General features: G+C 24.5%; 1 protein-coding gene across 1 annotated transcript in view; it reads left to right on the top strand.

Moving 5' to 3' along the window:
* LOC114122418 (uncharacterized) overlaps positions 1-17,775 on the top strand; it is a 102,342-nt gene that overhangs the window by 55,585 nt on the left and 28,982 nt on the right. Inside the window, exon 3 of the mRNA XM_027985074.2 lies at positions 16,594-16,681. Coding sequence (XP_027840875.1) covers positions 16,594-16,681 — 88 coding nt within the window. The remainder of the gene's footprint in view (positions 1-16,593; positions 16,682-17,775) is intronic.

A 17,775-nucleotide genomic window follows, 5' to 3' on the forward strand; every position in this document is an offset into this window, starting at 1 on the left:
AGCCTAGTTAGTTGAACTATTGAATGTTAATGTATTATAATATATAACGCGCATTATACGATAATATAGTATTATGTTGTCATATTATACATGTTTACATGAGTAGTTCAAGAGTCTAATCGTTGTCCATCGAATAATCTTCAAAGCTTAAATAATACCAAAATAGCTTATTATTATAGTATCCCATATAAACTCATCATTTGAATTTCGAGGCTACTGAATTTCCGCAGAGCTTACATGTATTTAGGTACTTGATTTGGTTTATTTTTTTTTGATAAAATAAAATAAATTATAAATAGTAAAACTAAAAAATATATTTATTTAAAGTAACATGATTTTTATATTATGTTTTATGTTTAATTATTAATTTTGAATGTATACTGATTATGGACAATGTCCAAAACTGTAAGTTAATCATTTTTATTTTTACTTTATAATATTCAAGGCTGTAATCCTGAATAAAAAATGTGTAATTTTACTGTCTACAAATACATATACCAAATACAAGTATTAATAACTTTAATATATTTATTACTAAAATGAAATTAATTTTAATTTTATAATCTTATCTCAGATAGAGTACTAAAAACATATTATACTTATGTATCATATATATATTATTAATCAATCTAAATCGTTACTATTATTTATGAAACTCATAACAAAGTAACAATATTACTGTTCAGTGTTCACTAACAATTTTGTGATATAAATAAATAATAATTTGAACGATAGTAATATTTTATATTTTTACTGGTTACATAATATATTTTAGGAACTGATATTAAGTATAATTTATAATAGAACTTTTTTTCTTAATTTAAACTTTCTTTTGCTAATCTTATCTATAATAGATCATTTTCTAAACATAGTTGTATTACGTGTTTACAATTTGTATATTTATACCCATAAATTCAACTTAATAAAACAAGTTTGATTAAAATATTTTCTGATTTTCCAAGTTATAAGTAACATTAGCTTATTAATAAATCTTCTAGATATATATTGATACATAAAGAAGATATGGAATTAACGAACAATTTGGCAATAATTTGTCACATATTAAATAATTATCACTCATTGGGTATTATTACTTAAGCATGTAAAACGCCATTCACGGTTTTTAAATTTACATTTATGTAGGTACTATTAATTATTAAAATTAATGTATTATAAATTATAATATATACATATATTTATACATTATTTATACGGAAACATTATACATTGAATTTTAATTTTAAAAGTTATAAAAGTAATTCAATTATAATCAGTTTTATAAGTAGAAAAATAAATCACAATTTTAATTTATATCATTATAAATAAAGTAGGTAATAATAATATGTTTATCAATTATGTAAACATTTATAATATTTTTAATCAATAAAATCTTAATAATTTATAATAATTTATTAATTACTCATTCACTCAAAGTTTATAACAGCCCATAAAGATATAATATAATGTGCTATGTAATTATTTTAATTTGATGACTAATTAAACTTATCCTTTTTTGGTACACTCTCATCACATCCTATATTTAATTTGTGTTCCCATTTCTATAGCGTAATACACTAATACGTATACCGTACGTTGTGTAATTATAATAACTGTTTTAATTGATAGTATTATAATTTTTTATAATCATAAATTAACTTAAAATGTTAAAATATATCAAAAAACTTATAATTAAAATATGTTATAAATACAAAGATCCAAATAAAATTGTGTGAATTTATAATAAAAAAATAATGATTCGAAATAAATTTAATAAATAATTGGTGGATAGTCTTCATATAATTTTTATTGCTCTGTTTAAATTCACTTTTTTTAGTTGAATATAGTATTTATAATAAAATAGAGAAATATTCAGCTAACTCTCGACTATTCGAATATTTCGTCCAAAATCGAATAGACGCTCTAAATTCATCAGTTCATCACTAAAACTTCAATATTTATTCAAAAAATAAAACACAAAATAATATACAAAGTGATTTATATGACTTAGTTTTTGGTGTCGTTGACCTTGATGTCTCAATACAACAAGCCACGAAAAACAACTATAAACGTAGGTAATCTTACGTCTTTCAACTTTCAATTAATATGGTCTAAACTTTTATTTACGTAATCCAATTTATTCTTTACAAAATATAACAAAAATCCATCAAATTATAATGAACAAAATCATAACACTTATAAATCCATTTCTGAAGAAACCATACAAACTTAAGATTGTCAAATATATAGAGAACCTAAATAGATCCATGACTACATTTATTAAAAGTGTTTTAAATTTCGCTTAAGTAAGAACACCAATTTTCAATTCGTAAAATTCTAAATTTCAAATTGATTGTTCTTTAACCAATTTAAAAATCCAAGAGAATCCCCTGGTGTTTGCAGAAAAGTTACCTACTTCTTAAATGAATAAAAAGCTAAATATCATTTATAATAATATTTTTAAATACATTTCAAACTCTATAACTGAAAACACGAACAAAAATATTAAATCAAAATCAACATTTTAGTATTTGAAACAAATTGAGTTTTGCTAGTTAATATTGTGTGAATATATCCCCGTAAGTTTTTAGATGTAATATAAACTAACATAAAATATCATATTTTAAAATGTTATTGATAGTTATGTTACAAGCCCCGTTACTTATATTTTAAAACAAAAAAATTGGATACTTTTTTGAATTAGGATAGTCAACTATAATTTAAATAATAAATTAATATTCAGACATCTTTTTTATAAATATTTTTAAATTTTGATTTTCAAACATTGCTTGTAGATTTAATTTATTCGCATTAATGCGCTTATATAAATTTAAAAGGTAAAAGATTCCTGACTATGTCATTTCATTATGGAACTTCAAAGTACTTTAACATTAAGTTCAACGAAGATTAGCTCAGTGGGAGTCCATGTTAAATCATGCAATATCACATCGAGTGAAAAAAGTTAAATAGCTATTAAGAAAAAAGTAGAACCAAGAAAAAAATAAAATATAAAAATTATCAACAAAATCTCTAAGATTCCTTTAATATATAGTCTTTTTCAATAAAAATAAAGGCTTTTTTTAAATAGCAACAATGATAAAAAAAAAAGTTGTTTCAAAATAATAAAATAAGACTGATAAACCAACACCAAACAGTAGTACGTAATATTATAAAATTGTTTTAAATTTAAATATAACTTTTATCACATTAAAAAAACTACTCCGAGTGGTGTCCACTGTCCAACGTCCGTTATAATCAAAAATAGTCAATATCTTATAAAAATTTATGATTTGTTTCCATTTCATCAGTACTATGTTCCCGATCTGAAAAACCCACAAATAAATTTAAACTAAATATTCATAAAATATAATATATATTCTGTATAATATCTTTAAAAGTTTAGCACTAACTTAACTTTTAGAGATTTTCCTTACCTAAATCTATAAGTTACAATGGGAACGAAATGGTAATATAAATGTTCGATGAGAATTTTAAGTATCTACAGTTAATAGTTATTGAATTGCAAAACAAATTAAGAAAATCGTTTTTAGGAGTAAATATAAAAATTTCGTAAAAATTTAAACTTCAAATGCACATAAAAAGTATTTATGTAAGTACGGTCAACATTTTTAAAATCATAAAAAAATTACTAAAAAGAAAAAATACCAATTATCTATATTTAGCTCAATATCTGATATAATATAACGAAAACGTTATAATAAATATTTTGTAAAAATCTACAAAGTATTTTTAAGTATAAATTTTTATATTTCATGTACTTTTTTTCCTAAGTAATTTTGAAATATATTAGGAAATTTTACTTTTGAAGAAAAAATTTTGAAATATAAATTTGATGATTTATTATTGCTCTTATTAAAAATACATAGTATAATATTTAAATGACTAACACAACTGATAATAAGTCCTGAAGTGTATGTATTTCAGTCTCTTCAGCTTGCTGAATTATTTAATTCTTTAACAAACAATTTAATTTTTTTTAAATAAGTAATGTTTTAGTTTTACATTTTATTTATGTTTAATAACATTATCTAAACTTACTTTAATATTATAATTTAATTCTTGAATAAAATTATATCATTTTTTTTTCAAATATTACATAACTACAATAATACATCAAATTTGTATGTGCTGTGTACATAAAACATATTTCTATTAACATTTCTATTAGCATATTTAATAATCGGCTAACATTACCAGAAAATAAATGTGTACTTTTTATTTAATTAATTAACGTATATTATAATATATTAAACCATTTGGATGAATATATTTGACGTTTTAATAAAACGTTTAACAATGAAATTTATAATAATGTGTTACGTGTAGAATATTGGCCATTCAAAGACATATAATGTGTCCATTAAAAACAGACATTTAAATGACATTTCATTTGGTTATTGATTTTGGTCGTTTTTTCTTCATGTTATTAAAATGTATATTTTCCACTCTGTCATAACCATAGTTCGGTATGAATGGGTGGCGTATTATATGAAAAATAAAATAATGCGCTATAAAAAAAATTATAATGCCAAGGTGAAAAAAATCCAATACATTCGTCACTTCGTTTAGAATCTAAAAAAATCGTGATGTATGAATATTGCATTACATTTGTTAACTTATATAATATTATGCTCAATTTTACATTAAATTATTCACCAACTGTAAATATGTGACTTATTTATACAAATGTTTATATTTCTAGTTGTTATGATACTTAATGAGTATCTTAATGTATTAAAACTATACAAAAAAATTTTAAAAAATACTTAGATTTAACTAGAAGATATTTTTTAATTTTACATCTAATTCAAATGCAAATAAAAATACAATTTTTCTCACAGTTAAAACTGTACTTGTTAGCTAAGAAGAAGAAATTCAATAAGTGCTCATAAATCAAAATCTCTTAGTTGACATATATTGAAGGTGTTAGACGTAACATAGTGTCGTGTAAGATATATACAGTGACATTGAGATCGATTCAAGTAATATATTTAATGTTATCAATCACCTTCGACAAGATTCAATACTATGAAATCTTTAGAATTTACTCAGAACCGATTTCAAATCTCTCATGAGTAAACCTGTCAATTTTATTAGATAGTCTTGATTTTTATTATATAGTAGTTGTAACAAAAAAATTCATATTATTACACTATGACTTAGTTATAGAAAAAAACAAATTGACATAATGAAATATTTTTTTTTTTTTTTTTTGAAATGTCATAAAATCTATCAAAATTATTTTATTTCATATAGTATTAATGGTATATTTATACATATTGTGTAACAGAAAAACTATTATCATATCATTCATATTATCGTACTATAAAAGTGATTAATACAATATTATATTAACCTATTAAAAAAATATATTTTAGTTTGTTACCAAGGGTTTTATGACAATTGCTTATTGTTATTTGAAAAACATTTTTAAAGACAGACAACATTATTCAAATATCAGTAAGTTCTTTTTTTTTTCCAATGAAATTTAGAGTTCAAGTTGTATATATTAGAGTAGTATTTTCAATTGTGAGGCTTAACACATTAAAATCAAAAAACCGCTATTTGACCAAATAATATTCGAATTTTATTTTATTTTATGAAAATTACAAATAAATAATAATTTATATTTTGAAAATATAATTATCATGATCGAGTTTAATAAAAAGTATGTATTCAATATTTTTATTTTTTTATTGGTTGAGCTTTAACATTTTTATAACTTACTAACTAGCTGTGTGCAGAATAAAAAAAAAATTATAAGAAAACACCATGTTGGATACATTGTTTTTATAATTAGATACTTCGTGGTTTTTAAAAAATGTTTAAAAGATAAAACAAAGATAAAAAAACATGAAAAAACATGAAAAAAAGATGAACTTGTTAGTTGTTTTAATTAATGCTTTACAATACTCAGAATTAGTTCACAAATACAATGACTTAACATTGATTTCAAATTATAAGCATCGACAAATGTGACTCACCCTATTTCTGTAATCACTTATTGTTGATAAAATACAATTTAATCAGATTAAAAGCGTCCATCTCTGTTTAACTATATTAAATGCAATTCAAATCGCATGTTTCAAAATAAGAGATTGTAAAATATATTCTATAATTTGAATTAATTCAAAAACCATATTACATATTTAAATAAATAGTATATTAAAATTCAAATAAGATATTTTCTTGTTACTTATACGTATCGCTTATAATTTTATAAGACTTTGATAACACACATACCAAAAAGAGTGTATAAAAATGTATTTTCATTTTTATTCACGCCGAGAAGAACGTTATTTTGGCAAAAATATCGTATAATAATATTTTAATGCTATTTAAACAATTTTGCTTTTGCGAGCTTATGAAAATCTCATGAGCCCGATGTCTTTCGTGTAACTCATTTAAATGCGTGAGTCATGTACATGCAAATTTCCTTGAGCTGGATTTTCTTAAATCACTAAATTATTCACGTAGTGAGAAAATAAAACGTAGTAGTCCTATTGATATGGCAGTACATACCTACCATATAATAATACGTGGACGAGGCCAGAAATGCATACGTACGCATTCAAGCACTTAGTAAGTACTTCACCACTTCATCGACCAATATTCTTTAATCCGCGATTATGCATAATTAAAAGCACCCTGCAAAGTACGTCAGTGTACACAAATAATTGACTACCCAACGCGCTATCTGTATTACCATCATTGGTACGTTCGCCGAGTAATTATTGTCACCATTATAATAATAATATCATGTCCCGCACAATTTATCACGTGTTGTATACCAATCGCACTCGTGAACACAATATCCTACATATTATAATATAATAAACATTGAACTATGATAGTTTGACATAAGTATCCTGGTCATATTTTTGACTGCATATTTCATCGATTGCATATTGATCGGATAAAACTGCATATAGTTAACAGGGTATATGCAATGTACACCGTTTAAATAATTTCATTCGTATTTACCATAAATATTTGTTTTTGAAGCACATTAAAGTCTACCATGGATTAGGGTATTCATATATTTCTGGTTTTACTTAAGAATTTAAAATATAATGCGTTACTGGCATTGAATTTGCCAATAATTGTTCGCATAACTACTGTAATTTAGTTAATTTTATTCTCAATGTGTCTTAAAATATTGGTATAAAATACAATTATCTTGTTTATGCACAGATACTTACATTATGTCATATACTCATATCAATGTGTGCATAATCCGATAACATTTTTTTTATTATTATTATTCTACTTATAAGTAAATACTTAATGACAACTTAAATATTGTCAGAAGGTACTTTTTAACTAAAATCAATTAATAATATTTCTGAATATGACTTTCATGGTAACGTTAATAATCATTAACCATAATGGCTACATAAATATAGAGGTATTTATCAAAATTGTGCTCTTATTCAATGCAGTAAATTCCAAATTATTAAAAATTCAAACATAATAAAACGAAAATAAAGGTATAATAATGAATTATGATTTATAAAATTATTCAAAACTAGTATCAAAAATTATTAATCTATTTCTGTTATTTTCACAAATATTATAGAAAAAATAATAATATGAGACTATAAAACAAATAAGCTCCCCTCATATTTTAAAGTAAAAGTAATTTATTAAATTATTTTTAAATTATCCATACATTCTTATTTCTATTCCATAATAAAAAATGAATTTCATCAAAACATAACCAATTTTATAAATTTATAAATAACAACAAAAGTAAAATAAAAACTATTTGAAAACTGAATTTTTTTTATACAATAACAAGACAGTAAGTATAGTATATAACAATAAAAAACAAATAATTTTTAAGCTACGATCAGAATCTAACATTAAAGTTACCAAGAAAATAAGTTATTTCATTTCAAAATATTGATATTAATAATACATTAAATGAAATAAGAGTTTCGAAGAGAGTAAATATTTTTTTGAATTGTTGAAAATTTGAAGTTATTGGAAATATTGATAATGTATTTCGTATAATATTATATATAAGAATACCACATAGTTTATATACCTAGAACGGTATAAAAACGAAATACAACTATCAGATGTCATAATACTTCAAATAAAATTAATAAATATTGAAACCCTAAAAATAATAATAATTGAAAACATTTTTCTTTAAAATTCTATATAAAAATACTTAATTATATAAAATCATAAAATGTGTATAATAATATTATACTGATGTGATACATGTATTTAATATTAAATATTCATTGCAAAACTATTTTATTTTTTTTATTAGATGATAAATGGTAATAAAACCAGAAATTCTAGTACTGTTTTAGAAGGATTGTTAAAATTAATTTAACACATCATTTATAAAATGACAATGAATAATAATAATAATTATAAAAATAGATACACATATTTAAACAATTTTTAAATAAAACAATGGGAATCTTATTTCATTAACTATTACATAATATAAACAAAAATAGAGTATTATAACTAAACTGATTATTTTTACTATAGATAGGTAGTTAAAAATCAAATTTTAATCAAACTTGAAATGATTTTTAATTAAATTATGATACTTCAATGTAGATTAATTTTTTCATGACGCCGAATACTAATTTTTGTATAATGCGATAATATGTCTTTGTAAATTATTGTCTAATTAAGCCACACAATGAACACTATTCCACTATTTGGTATAAATGTAAATCCATGTAAAATTAAAAAAATCATATACTAACATTCAATTATTATAAATCCTGTGAAAAAAAATATACAATAACCGAGAATCCTAAAAATATATTTATACTCGAATTAATAAAATAAAGTATAGCAAAATTAAATTTCCAACTTGTGAGAAAAATTCATTACACTCAATCACTCAATAGTACTTATGCAATGTTGTGATGTAAGACAAATAGACAAATGAAAAAGTTATACTTCTAACGTTCAAACATTTTTTAAAATTATATTTTCAAATAATCATCGTGTTGAAACAAAATAATCTCCAAAAATATCACCTATCGGCTAACTATACTTGTATAGTTAATGAAAAATAAGAAATGAAACTTCTTATGTTACCTACAAAAAATTGTTCATAAAATACCTATGCGATAAAACATATTTTATAATATGACACCAACTATCATTAAAAAAAAAACCTCCTGTAATATTATTTACCTCATAATAATATGTAAGATTTGATATATAGTTTTAAAATTTATTTCAGTAATTTTCTTTTCGTGTTATTTGTGTGATCTAATTTGGATTTTAGCATACGAAAGGTGTTTTTGTTTCAACCACGTAATATTAAATTATAGATATTTTAACTAACAAACCACTACTATGACATATTTAAAACAAACAAACCAATATTATGCTATATATTTATAATCTATAAGGTCCGTGTCGACAAACTTTACAATTAGGTCACAACGATGTAATCTAAAATTATCTAAAATAAGTAAGACTGTAGTTTATCATTCTTGTGTTCAAATAGATGTATTATACATCAAAGTTAAAATTATGACATGTTTCACAGTATGTTTGTGACAATGAATATAATATAATAGGTACGATTTTTATCATTATAATGTCCTATATTCTAGTAACTTAGTTTAAGCATTAAAAATACAAAGAACTAGGTATGTATGTTGCAATAGTTAAATTTAGACTATATAATTAATAATAATTATATAGTCTTTTAAAACACATATTATACTTACCATAAATTCCTCTAGTTATTCCACAGCTAATAAATTATAATACTAATAATTAATAATTATATTTATTGACAAAAAAAAAAAAATAAATAAGAACAATATCAAATCTATTTAGTCTATTTTTTGACTGATAAATAATAATAATGATCCTTCTTATATTACTATATTATACAATATATAAATCTGTAAATGATAGAAGATTAATAAGTCAATTGTATTTTTACCTTGCAAATTGCATTAGTCCGTAGTGTACCGGAGGGGGTCCGCGAACGTAAATTAAAATTACTAAATACTATAATATAGTACCTATATATAAAACCGCGAAAATTGTATTTTTATTAAGAGGGTCCGGCAGAGAAATAGCTTATGATACACTGGTCTATAATATCATTAAGTGTACCTAATGATATCATGTTTTTTGATAAAAATAGCTAAATAATTTTACCGCCATCGATGCAGTGTGTGGTTAAGTATGAATGCATATTATTGCAGTAGATTTATATACCTTTTATCGAAAATATTACCTACATTTATTATAATATTTGTATTGAATTATTATAATAACATATATTTATACCATATTATATCAACTTATTTCACTCAAACTCTATGTTTATTTATTTTTTATAAGTAATTTCATAATTGACTACTAGTATAATTATTTTTAGATTTTTTGGTTCCAGTATAATGAATAAATTTTTCAAAGTTAGATGTTAAAAGAACAGTTTTATAGATTTCTATTTATAAAAAAGTTTATCTTTTTTTTTATTGCAATTTCGATTTAATTTCATCAAAATTCTAATTAACAATGTATAAAATTGTGCTTTTGTATTTTTAATTTTTTTTCATACAGATATAAGAACAATTTATATGGGATCTTGGATGAAAATTTTAGCATTTTAAATTTTCATTAATATCAAAAAAAAAAAAAATCAAAAATGCCTATAATAGTAGCTTCAAAATGATCGAAACATTTTGAAAACTATACAATGATGATCATTTTGTGAAAATTTCAAGTATCTTTAGTTTTTCTTTTTTAAATATTATAACATAAAATATTAACAGTTTGAGAAGTAATAGTTATTATACGGGTGAATGTATAATTACAATTTAGTATTTTATAACACTAAATAGTAGGTAAATTACAAATGTTTTTCCAATAAAATATGATTAAATTATAAAAACTGTAGTATTTTATTTAAGAGTTTAAATACATATATTGGCTGTTCAGTGTTCATAGTATCGTATTTTGATATGTCATTTTTAATTGTTGTCAGGGCGATATTCTAAGAAGTGTATCGTAGAGACAATTTTTAATTCACTTACTGTTCATACTCGCTAGGAATCAGATCAATTTTTTGCAAAAAAGTTTTCTTGTACCTGCATTCGATAATTTTCTATAGAAATAGAAATTTATATTTATATTTCTAGTAGAAATATAAATATCTAGTTATGGATCCAACCAGAAGTTTAAATGATATTGAATGCGATGTACATCGTCCAGATGTGGAGCCAATATTGACGGAGGTCGAAACATCAACTTGTGATACTGAAACTTCCGGTCCTGGTATTAAAAACGTCGAGATGGCGGTTCCGGTGGCGTGCCCAGATGAGGAGCCAATATTGACGCCGGCGCATTCCACGGAGCTGATGACGACGGAAGCCATCAGTTTCGTGGAAATGGACACCAATGCGCCGGTCGAAACATTAACATACGACATTGAAACTCCAGGTCCCGAGATGGAAAATATTGAGGTGATACCCCCGGTGGTGAGCCCCGCGGAGGAGCAGACGTTGTCGCCGGGCGAGGAAAGTGACAAACAAACGACTACCTATTATTAACACGGACGAGACGGTTCCATTACGAAAGAAAAAAAGTCAATTCTTGTCGGCCCTCCGGAGAGGTCTCCGCAGGGTTTTCAGAACCATCTGCGGTTGTGGTTGTGTGACATCATCGATCCACCGAGATGAGGACTGTGTGACGTCATCGAACCACAGAGATGAGAATTGTGTGACGTCATCGAACCACAGAGATGAGAATTGTGTGACGTCATCGAACCACAGAGATGAGGAAGACTACTGGGACGAATTCGTCCACGAGATCGAAAAATTTAATGACAGATGGTCAGTATAAGCGGAAGAAGCCCCTTATTCATCGAGACCGTTAGACCAGTCAAGTTAGATTATGTGACGCAGATTCAGCTAAGTATGGCGGTGGAACGGATGTCCGTTACACCGTGCAGCGCGGTCTACGCTGCGACCGGTTGCGAGACGTGCTTGCAACCGGCCGCAGCGTTTCCGGGCTAATCGGTGTGCGACATCGGCGGCCGGCAGTTCGAACTCGACCGGCTGGGCACTTGGGCGAAAACGACATCGGACCCGAACCACCGCACTGGTTCCCCGAGTTTTCGCCTCGGAATCCCGTCGGCCGAGCACGGGCGGCCGGCCGCCACCGTCCCTGCCATTCCACACTTTTGCAACCGCACTTGCAATTGTATAGTTTTTTCATATAAGTTTTTCAAATAGTTTGATTAATTTATTAAAAACTAAAAATTATCTTTGATGTACCGTGTAATAGTATAAATAAAAATGTTTGTGTACACAAAATAAGCTTTGTTTTTTTGTATTTTAATCGTTTATTATTATTCTAAGACTCACAAATATATAATTTATATTTAGAACCCACATTGTTAGTCAATTCATCACTCTGAGAAAAAGTTGTACAATGCATCTGTGCAAAAAATACTGACAAAAACATTTTTTTTTTTTTTGAAAATTAATTACTAAATGTTGGTATGTTAATTGAAAAATAACTGACATCACTGTAATATTGTTAAAAATTAATTTTTTTTTTCTCTGTAAATTACTTAAGTTTTCTGCAAATACCATACCTACAGTTAAATTAGATTTATTTTTTTTTCTACTAAATTATAATACATTAATAAGTCATTTCTTAGTTTGAAATTGTGTAATATTGTTTTTGATATTTTTTGAAATTGTTCAAAAACGTTTCCGGTTTCATCTGTAATATTTTATGTTTAGGTACCAACGAAGTTTTGATGAGCGAAGTCACGGCGTAATAATAATAATAGAGAACAGATATCTTTCATTTTACCTACGTAAAAACCTATAACTTATACAGTATAATACATTAAAGTCTAATTTAGGTTTTTTAGTGGGCTATTGCTATTCCACTATATGGTTATAATTGGTATTAATGAAAAAAATCCAATTATTACGATAATAAAATGAAACAAAAATATATCCTGAATTACAAAATAAACTCTAAATTTACTAAATTTTTTAATAGCAATAGTATATACTATATACTATTCGATATCAATGATTTATTTTTATTATTATTTACTTATTTAACTTAACAATTGACTATTGACTTGTAATATACTTATAATACTTAAACTAATATTTGAAATTTAAAGTAAAATGCACTTGTCATTTTTTTTTTAGAATCATTATTATTTATTAATATACATAAATATTTAAAAGTTAACTTCAAACATATATTTTATAAATGTTTAGAGCTAAAATAGTCTTCTCTCCTATATTATAACATTTTCATAAATAATACAAGTATACATGTAATAATTATAATATTTAAATACATATTACCTATACCTGGTTTTAGGCTAAAAAAGTAATTTACATATTTATGTTAATTAAAGTTATTATGATAACTAATATCTATGATATAAAACATAAAATCTCCAAATAATATTATTTTCCCTGATAAGTACACAATAATAATTATAAAATAATGCACAATGTATCCAAATAAACTATGGTACTTGATTCAGTAATATATGTATAAAATACATCATTAACAGTAGCATGCAATTTTGATTACTGAAAGAGTTATCTTTTGACAGTACAGTTATATAAAAAAAAAATGTCTTTTGAAATTCGTATTTATTTTACTCACACTACAAAGATTAATCGAGAACAATAATGTGCCACACAAAATAAATTATGAAATATTATATATATTAAAATTCATAATGAAACATAATTATCGTTCGTATAATATTTCTGTTTGTAGAGATATAAAATATGTGCGTAGTTAGATGGACATAAATAACACCACAGTATGCGGAAACCGTGACTTGAGGAAAATTTAATCGGTGGAATATATCACCCTAATGATAAACCGTCAAATTAAAAACATAACTTAATTTAGGTTCACATTTCAATTATTTTAAAACCAGGAGATAAATTATATTTTACTTATTTTTTTTTGTAATTATCAACATAAATTTTCTTTCGATTAACAAAGACAACAATCGGTTGTACGATCAAGGGACTTGCAAACTATATTACGTGTGGGTGTAAGTTAAACGAACCTCTGTTCCGTGCGGACAGATCCGCAAACAGACCACACCGCAGTTTACCCGGTCGTGACAAAAAAAAAAAATTAGATAATAATAATAATGTTATGTCAATGTTAGACAAAAGTTTGTGTACAACAAATAACTTCCAAGACTTTGGAAACTCCATTTCCTAACAGTAATATTTGGAAAATGTTCCCTCTAGAACTCCGAGTATCGTGCATATGTGGTTACGCTCACTACATCTTAACATCATCTACACAAATTGTAAACCGTCAAAACGCGTACTCGTATCTCCTAAATTTGTGTATAGTATTATATTTAAATACCTGTCTGGTTATTAATGTATTATCCATAAGAGAAAAAGTTAATTGCACATTGTGACAAAATCGAGTAACGTAGAGTATCGCACCATGAAATACTGCACAACATAAATATTATTATATGAGAAATGTAGTGCCTCCCAAACCTATAAAACCCAACAATGACTTAAACTAACTCTAATAACGACAAAAAAAAATTAAGTTAAAAATACAAAACGTATTATTTGATTTGATAAAGTTGGTATATATATTATCATTTATATTCTTTTTTAAATAGTTAGAATTGTATAAATCCATACTTCAAATACTTCAATGAATAAAATCATATAAATATCAAATTAATTTGTGATTACCTATGCCATATAATATGCTATGTCATTTTATTGTTATGTTGTACTAGACATTAAAAACAATACATAAACATGTACTTAGGTAATCGTAAAATTGTTTTGTAAATTTAAAAATACCATGTCAAAACAGACTAAGATGAACATATTTATGAAATTATTATCATTTTAATATTAGGCAGAGGTTTGTATTATTTACAACTTATTATCTTACTTCTTATGTGATCTAAATACAATATTCTGTAATATTTTTAATATTTATTTGCAACATTTATCCACAATATAATTCACAATTATTTTATAAATATTTCCTAAATCCTAAAATTAATTTTTATGTTTATAGAAAATAATAACTAATGGCTGCATATAAAACACATTATTATGTATTTGAAAACTGATTTTTTTTATGGGTCTGAACATAAAAAAATATCTTTTTTTAATTTTAACAAGAAAAATATCTTAAGGGTACTTGAATTTTCCAACTATCGATAAAAGTAAAGTGACTGTAACTGCGAAATAACCAAATTAATGCTTTCGTTAGAACAGAGATTTATGCATTCTTTTTTTTTTACTTTATAAGTTAAAAAACGTATCGAATAAATACATCCCTTTTTTTTTATTTAATATAAGTTATATTGACTTCAAATACCATGAGTTTTAAACAGATTTTTTTTAAAATATCTAGATAGAGTTTAAGTAATTGTTGAACTGTTGTTATAATTATACATTTTAACATAGTTATACTTTATTGTTTAAATCTGCTTTTTTTAAAATTATAATTAGATTATAATGAGAATGAGTTTGGTCATAGTGTTGCGTTCATGTTTCCCGGTATATTTAAAATGGTGAGAGGCCATTAACGACATTCTGTTATTATGTATTTGACTAAAGTATCATCCAACAAGTTGATTCAGTAATAATTGGTCTGTATTCATTAGGTATCCATGAGATAATATTGTATATATTTTATATGGTTAATAAGAAGTCTGCTAATTATTATTTGTTCTTGATAGTTACATAGTTATATTCTAGATGTTTGATACTTATTGAGTTTTAATAAACTCCACAAAAATAAAATAAATTTTATTTAGTAATGTACTTTTCTAATATTTTATTTTATATATTGTAGTCATAATACCTATGTAGCTAATACATATAGTTAAAATTTAAATACCTTTTCTCATAGTTGGAATAAAAGTAATTTTATGTTATTTGGATCAAAATATAAGAAGATATATTTAATACTAAGATTATTGATGATTGTAATGATTTCCTTTACAAAGGAACTTATAATGCGATTACTCCTTTTTCCCAAATTCAAAACTCTGCTTATAAATGTTAATGTTATATAGGCTTATAAAGGTTTCCACTTCTGAAAAGACGATCAAAACATAGTAACTCTTTCAAAAATACTATTAGAAATTATTGGAAAACTAATTAATTTATTTTAGATATAACTATATATTACGTTTCAACAAATCCAATGAAACTTTATAAGTTATATTTATAACATCAATCATAATTTTTTTCCGTACATATTAGGTAGGTATAAATAAAAATATATAAAAACAATAATACATTATTTATATAATCTAAATACCTATCTAATAATATAATAGTAATGCATACTACAATCATACAATTTTTAAATATTATTTAAATTAGAATTCAAAACTAATGATAAAAAAATTATAAATTCTAAACGTATATTTTTATGTATAACTCAAGTGACTATTAAGAAGGACATAATACATTATCGAATAATATTAATATATTATCTTTATGTGTGCAATTATATTTATATAAACATTTATTTTATGCTTATATAATTGGTATGTTTCAGAATATTTCTGTATTAGTTGTACTAATATACAGTTGGATGATAAGTTCAAACATGAAAAATGCACTTCTTCTTCAAGACGTATTTTATGGTGAGTAAACGTAGTAACATAGTAAATAATATATACAGTATACACATATATATTATACATACCTACATTTTAAATATGACTTACAACAAAATTAATATATCTTCATTCATAACATGTTATATCATATATATAGTTCATAGTAAAGTCTGATGCTAAGATTATGAATTTGCAAAAATTAGTCACTAATTATAATTCTTTTATTTATAAAATAATACCTACTTTTTATCATATAATTATTTTATAAAATAAAACTATAAATTAGGCATCATCAATTACTAAAAGCAAACAGCATAATATAATGTAATGAAGTTATATCATACTTTAATTTTAAATTTATTTGTTTATAATTTAGCTTAAGCCTTTATCAGACATCGTTATTTATTTCCAACGGTTTATTTTTCGTCTCGTAACTAAACTCAATCAAATAATAATTTTTAAAAAATGTGTGTTGGCGTTACATTACTATACATTTTCTGGATCATTTATATTTTATAAACATTATTTATAACGAAAACAGAGAGCATCTTTTTCCTCTAATTTTCAATCAACTAAAATACCTCGTCGTCTGCTATATCAGTATCATAAAAACGACTCGGTGGTACCTACTGTATTTAATACTGTATCAGGCAGAAATGAATTAAATTATTCAGATTGTAATATAGTGAAGCCGCGTGATAAACTGAGGGTGAACTCTTAATGCGAAGTGAATTAAATGGCATGATAAAATATTTAAAACCTAAAATTGCTTGAGAACTTTTAGCACCGGAGCGAAAACTTGTTAGTCGCGGAAGCATTGCTCCGCCTTTGCCGGGAAATCTAGAAAAAGATTAAACTCAATGTAGTTTCATTGGAAACTGTTTATTAGCTTGTTGTAGTTCTTAATGATATTACAAATTATACATATACATAGGTATATAATATTCAGTATGTATCTACTTTACTCCACGAACTCCCAGTTTATTAACCGACTTCTAAATAGTAAACGCTACGCAAATATACAACAATTAAACGAATAAAACCACGTCAATTTCTCATAAACAGATTTTACTACTGATAATAATAATAATTTTATCATAAAAGACGTCATTCAGCTG

This window comes from Aphis gossypii, chromosome 2 (assembly GCF_020184175.1).
Source record: "Aphis gossypii isolate Hap1 chromosome 2, ASM2018417v2, whole genome shotgun sequence".
Taxonomy (NCBI): Eukaryota; Metazoa; Arthropoda; class Insecta; order Hemiptera; family Aphididae; genus Aphis; species Aphis gossypii.